The 6,749-nt window shown below is 51.8% G+C and overlaps 1 protein-coding gene across 1 annotated transcript in view; it reads left to right on the forward strand.

Moving 5' to 3' along the window:
- CACNA1H (calcium voltage-gated channel subunit alpha1 H) overlaps window positions 1-6,749 on the forward strand; it is a 400,429-nt gene that overhangs the window by 392,126 nt on the left and 1,554 nt on the right. The window contains exons 34-35 of the mRNA XM_025204646.1: window positions 3,209-3,395; window positions 5,192-5,381. Coding sequence (XP_025060431.1) covers window positions 3,209-3,395; window positions 5,192-5,381 — 377 coding nt within the window. The remainder of the gene's footprint in view (window positions 1-3,208; window positions 3,396-5,191; window positions 5,382-6,749) is intronic.

Raw genomic sequence — 6,749 nt, forward strand, 5'->3', positions numbered from 1 at the left:
ATCCTACACGTCCTTTCGGACCTTGGTCTCTCAGATGAGATAACCACTATGGGAGATGGGGCTTGGATGTAGACTCGGACATGTCCACGCGCCTCAAGCCATCTATTCATTTCACGTAAGCCACCAGCTGGCTTCTTGGCTCGTAAATACATTCGCCTCACTCCCGGCCTGGACCCGAATCCAGACTAGTGACCCAAGGGAGAAAGGCTGTGCATCCTGTCGTGGTCCCTTGAGCCATCTGGTCCCCTCAAAGGGTGTTTCTGCATGATAACCTGGTTGCATGGTGGTTGATTTTGGAGGGTAATAATGCCTGATAATTGTGGGGTAAGTATGATGCAACTGAGTGGTGTCTGCAAGCCCATTCAGTCATAGGATCATAGCAAATGAGGTTGGAAGGGACCTCAGGGGGTCACGTCTAGTCCAACCCCTGCTCCAAGCAGGACCAGCCCCAACTGCATCATCCCAGGCAAGGCTTTGTCTACCTGGGGCTAAATCACCTCCAAGGATGGAGATCCCACCACCTCTCTGGGTAACTTGTTCCAGTGCTTCACCACCCTCCTAGTGAGAGAGTTTTTCCTAATATCCAACCTCAACTTCCCTTGCTGCAGCTTGAGCCCATTGCTCCTTGTCCTGCCATCTGCCCCCACTGAGACCGGTCCAGCTCCATCCTCTTTGCAGCCCCCCTGCAGGGAGCTGAAGGCTGCTATTCAATCCCCCTCGGTCTTCTCTTCTGCAGACTAAATAAACCCATTTCTCTCAGCCTCTCCTCATTAGTCATGTGCCCCAGCCCCACAACCATTTGCATTGCTCTCCGCTGGACCTCATGTCCCGCACTAAGTTAAGCCATTCCCTGGTGCAGCCCCTGGAGCATGCCAGGATTTTAGCAATGCAAAAATCTGGGACTCGTGGGTCCAAACTGAAAACTTTTATTAGACCAACTGGGAAATTGCAAAAAAAAAAAATCTCTTTCTTCAGGGTTGCAGGCTCAAAGGCCCTTCATCAGACTCTGGGAAAATTAAAGATGCTAAAAAGTCCCCATAGGAAGGAATAAACTTCATTTTTGCACAGAGGGAGCTGGAGATAGAAAAGCTGTCCCTCTGGGTCCATGCAAGGGTCTGTGTGAGAGTGTCTCAGAGTTGCTCTCTGTTGTGTAGATCAGGCAGGAGTCCGTCCCTGGAAGCGTCCCATGGCAGGCAGGGAGGTTGAAACATCTTTCTTGTTGTTCTGCAATGAAGTTTAAAATCCAAAATCGGCTAAAATTTGCCATCTGCCATGTTTCAGGGATGTATTTGGTAGCCGTGTTGGCCCAGGACCAAAAAGAAATGCAAAAATTTAGAGCTCGTGGTTCCAAAATGATACCTTTCATTAGACCAAACTTTTAAACAGGCTTTGTCCAACCAATCCAAGGACAAAGGGAGCTCACGCGTGAGCGCCGTCATGAGCGATCATTGCTCAAAGTGCCCGGTGCCCTGTGCAGGCTGAGCATCAGCATCTAAAGACATGGCGTCAGACTAGCACACACGATCGCCTTGAAAATGCCATGGATTTACTCGGCGTTATCGCTTTGGTCCCCTTAATTATTGCTGTCACTCTCTTTCTCGTTACTGCCAAAATCCATCCTGAAGTTTTGGAAGCAAACGCTCAGGAGCTTTTGGAAAAATATTGTGATGCTTCCCTGGGAAATGGCTCCGGGGGCCGCTGTGTTCGACTCCTGCAAAGGGAGCCCAGGAGTTTCCTGACAGTCGATTTCTCATGAGCTAATTATGGTTCAGCTCAGGTCTTCCAATGGTGTCGGCTTATTAATGGTCATGGCTAAACACGGGCGCCAAGCTGGTCCACACCGTGCCAGGAAGGCATCTATATTAGAGGGAAGGGCTGAGGTCCACCTCTCCTGGTCTTGGTCAAAGGCGGCATTTTGTTCCCAGTGCCACCTCCCCGTAATAAATTGCTGCCTTCTGAGCCAAGTTCAACAGTGTAAAAGCGTAGAAGTAATTTGTTTCGAGGATTGGTCCTCCTTAGGGATTTGATGCGTAAAACTCCCGAGCCGGCGCCGAACGGAAAGCCCAGATTTCTGCAGATCCTCGGTGATATCTGAGCCAGGCGACCCCGAGTCCAGACTTTCCTAGCGCGACTCAAGGAAAACAGTGCAGCCGGGAAGTAAAGTGTGTTCATTTGCACATGTGACCAGGAACATTATTATTATTATTATTTTATCAGCCACTTGGAGGCTGACGTTGGAAGCAAAACCACAGCAATTAGTTGTTCTGGAGATAACTCAATGAATTGGGAGGGAATGTGTCTCATAATTAAAAACACGGGACAGAGAGCTGGGACTCCTGGGCTCTAGTCCCATATCTGCCACTCAATCATTGTATGACCTTGGGAAAGTCACGTTAACATCTCCATCTGGAAAGCAGTATGTCGACTAATTAAATGAAGCATCGTGAGCCTTCCTTGGACCAAAGTTGCTATAAAAGGACAGAGTACCAGTATTATTACATCAATTCATATTTGTCATACTAGGTGCTGATCTTACACCGGGTAGCTGAGTCACTGAGCGGCTGTATGGATTCAGCCATCAGCCTGGCTAGTCCACGTTGCAGGTTCAAAGCTGTAATGTCTGTCTAGGCGTTGATGTGGGCTTTGTGTCTCTGTGCATGTGGGCGTACACGGCCATGCATCCAATATACATGGCACACGAATTGCCAGGAACACGTGTCTCCATCTGTTGGTGTGATCTCACGAGCCATTTTGCCCAAGGTTGCCACCTGTTGAGCCAGGTATTGCTGCTCCCTGCGTGACTGCTTGAGAAATGCCGGAGGTTTCAGAGATATTACATTAGCCGTGCACTGAGAGATGAGTGCTTATCTGCTGCAAAAGCCGCTCTTTCTCATGCACCGATGCGGTAGGCGGCGTTTCCAATGACTTAAACTGTACTACTAGACCGCCAAGGCGATAGCTTCCAAGCTGTCGGGCCTTGAGTTATTGCTAAACCTGCAGCCATGAGAAAAGTCTCTGTTGTGTCCCCTTGGAGTCCTTTTTTACAGAAATGCTCCAGAGACATCAAGGTCATCAAGACAACAAGTGGTATGTTGGCCCAAAGTTTAACCTCAGTGCATCTTTAAAGGGATGGTTGGTCAAAACACCATCAGAGCCTCGTCCCCACGGAGTGGAATAACCCGACTTTCCTTCTCTCACTGGTTTGCAGGAAGGAGCTGCCTGCCTCTGGGCGAAGAAGGAGTCTCAAAACTTCCTGACTGTCCGCAAGATCTCGGTGTCCAGGATGCACTCCTTGCCGAACGACAGCTACATGTTCCGCCCCGTGATACCCGCCAAACCACCGTACCCGCTGCACGAGGTGGAGATGGAGAGCTACCCCTGCAAGTCACAGAGAGGTACTGTAAAAGGAAGAGATGTTTAGTGAGTGATTAAATGCGGATGATGAGTGGTATGGAGGAGAGACCAAAGAGGCCAGGCCTGTTCAGTTTAGAGGGGGAACGCGGTAAGGGTTTACAAAATACTTAATGGCCAAGAGAAAGTCAACAGGGATTTATCATTTACTCCCTCAATACAAAAATGAGGGGGTCACAAAATAAAAGTAGTAGGATGTATTATTTACGGCCTCTCGGCACGAGAACGAGGGGTCCCAAAATGAAACTAGCCAGTGGCAAGACTGAAAATAACACAAAGCCGTTCTTTTTCATAGAATTGTAGACAATTCGGGTGGGAGGGAGCTCAGGAGGTCACATCCAGTCCAACCCCTGCTCAAAGCAGGGCCAGCCACAACTACAGGGCTTTATCTAAAAAAACCCAAGGATGGAGAGTCCACCACCTCTCTAGGTAACCCCTTCCAGTGCGTCACCACCCTCCCAGAGAGAAAGTTTTTCCTAATGTCCAACCTAACCCTCCCTTGCTGCAGCTTGAGCCCATTGCTCCTTGTCCTGCCATCTGCCCCCACTGAGAACAACCCAGCTCCATCCTCTTTGCAGCCCCCCTGCAGGGAGGTGAAGGCTGCTATTCAATCCCCCTCGGTCTTCTTTTCTGCAGACTAAATCAGCCCATTTCCCTCAGCCTCTCCTCACCAGTCCTGTCCCCCAGCCCCACAACCATTTTCATTGCTCTGTGCTGGACCCCATCAGTGCAGCTCCCACACTCCTCTAAGACTAGTTGGAGGGAGAAAAAAAAAAAAAAAAGGCCCCAAAAGACAAATGATCGGGAGGGATATTTTTCTCCGCAGCAAATCTCTCTCTTGGAAAGGCTGCAGCAGGCCGTCAGGATGGATTTTGTCACAGGTCCAAGTTCCCCGACCTCGGGGTGAGATCTCTTGGGGAGATGGATAGCCATGCTTTTATACGGAGCAGAGAGATAAAAACAGACAATGGCACACACGCTACTGAAGGGCCGCACGCCCCGCTGCCAAAAAGGCAGGGGAACTTGAAAACCAAGTGGAAGTTGAGCCGGGCAGCAGGGGATGGAGGGGGCAGGCGGCTTTGCGGGGTCGGCAGGGGCCAAAATGGGAAACAACGGGCAGGCATTTGATTTGTGAAGCCAAGAGGGCCTTTTCAGAGTGGTTCAAAGCTCTTGACGGATGCTGGAGCTGCTCCAACTGAGCTATATGGTAAGACTCCCATGGGTTTCATGTGAAACTGGGTTGGGACATGCATTCGCCCTTGTGACATGCCCTTGAGATAGGGCCATGCTTCAGTTCACGGCTGCCTACAGAGGGTGAAGGGACTTGCTGTAGAGGTCACGTCTACAGGGTGCAAAGTAGCGCTGTGCTACACCACACCATAGCCCCTCCATATGCGCTGGCCCCTTGGCAGAGAGCAGGGCTTATTGGCACTTGTGCAATGCCGGCGTGCACAGCACGTGTTAGGGCATGCAAATGCACCTGGACTGCTTGCAGGTTAGTTGTTCCGGGAGCAGAAATCAAGTGTGTTGAGTAGCGCTATCCGGACTGAGCCACTGGTCCACATCCGGCTTGAATTGTGACCACGGGATACTGCCCTTTTTGAGTCGGACCCAAAGTGATAGGGAGAGGCGGCGGTGGGGGGGGGAATGAATGTGCGTTTCATTGCCCCCACCCTGGTCGCCTTGAAATCCTGGGGGCCTGGTGAAGCAGGGAAGGTCTGCATTAGCATCAGGCCAGCTGTGTAGCAGCTGGGGTCAGCGCTGTCTCTCCGTTGCACAGGGTCCATCACCTCTACCCGGTCCCAGCCCGTGGGGACAAGCTCCTCTCTGCGAATCCCCACCGAGTGTCTTCAGCTGACCGCCGGACCGTCTTACCGCAACACCCGGGACCTTTGGAAGATGCATCCCCCGACGGCCGCCCCGCGATCTCCCAGCCTCAACCGGCTGCTGTGTAGGCAGGTAGGAGACCGGCAGCCCAGGGATCTCCACAGCAGTGAAATTTTTCCTTTCGTTCCTTTTCCTGCTCCCCCCGGTTCATCATCCACCGCCTTTCTTCTCTGTTGGGGGTGGGGGGGGGGGCAACGTGACAAAACGAGGACAAACGAAGTTGTCTGTGACGGCGCGTGCAAAATAGCTATTTGAGCACGACGCAGCCTAGCGTCTTTTCTGTTGACTGCCTTCGTTTTTCAATCAATTCCCAGCCTCCGCGTCCCAGCCTAGGGAAATCACTCGGCGCGTTTCAAACCATCAGCGGATACCGTCCTCTTAGACGGATTCCAATTTCAGAGGAGCAGCAAGTGTCGGCGCCGAACGGATGTTGGAGGGAAAGCGTTTCTGTATTGTGCAAAGCTCCTGTTAGCCCCCTGCTAGTCCAAATAATTGTGGAGGCTGCTAAGCCAAATTCAGCCTTTGGATGCATGCTCACGGCTCAGGCTGGAAGTCAGACAGGGGCACACGAACATCTGAGAGCAGAGCTTGCTGGGACCAGTTCAGAGCAGCCTGCATTTGATTCGAGTGTCTCATGGCTTAATAGCCTCACGGGACCTGGAGTTGTTCATCAGGTCCCTCGTTTGGCAAGCCAGAGGCCTCATCGGCTCACCTTATCGGGGATTCTGGTGGTCAACACGGCTGGTATTTTATTAAAGGAGCTTTTCCCTGTTTGCCAAAGATGAGAAAGCGTTGACCCCATATACCCAGGCGGTACCAGACCAATGGTACGTGTCGTGTGGTATAAAATCACGGGAGGGACGTCAGGCGATCATAGAGAATCAGAGGAGTGGGGTCGGAAGGGACCTCCAAGAGGTCATCTCGTCCAGCCCCCTGCTCAAGGGAGAATCGCCCCCGTCTAAACCAGCATTTGTCTTGCCTGCTCTTAAAAGCCTCCAGCGACAGAGGTGCCACAAACGTGGCTCTGAAAGTGCAGATGCTTTAAACCTAGGCGTGCAACTTTTGCGGTGTACCGTGCTGTCCTATGGGGAGATGTTTGCTCCGAGCTGGTTCGGATAGCCCGTAGAGCGATAGCCCTAGTCCCGAGCATCCTAGAGGGTGGAGATGAGCACAGGATTAAGAAGGTCTGGAAGGCTTCGGAAGAATAGGGCCCCGCACCGAGACAGACCTGATGGGCGAGGTACGTGAGACCAGGCCTGGCTCTGTCCTCCTGCAAACCTGTTATGCCCCTTTAGTCGATAAACCTCTGTGATGGATGGCACGGTGCATGCAGGGATTTTACTGGTCCTCAATGTCGCTGGGCCTTGTCCTGCTCTGCAGAAAACATACGTCGTGTAAGCCCTCTGGGAGAGCCTTGCGCTCCTGGCCCATCTCTCTCTCTCTCTCTCTTT

The sequence above is a fragment of the Alligator sinensis genome, unplaced genomic scaffold, assembly GCF_000455745.1.
Source record: "Alligator sinensis unplaced genomic scaffold, ASM45574v1 scaffold1283_1, whole genome shotgun sequence".
Lineage (NCBI taxonomy): Eukaryota > Metazoa > Chordata > Crocodylia > Alligatoridae > Alligator > Alligator sinensis.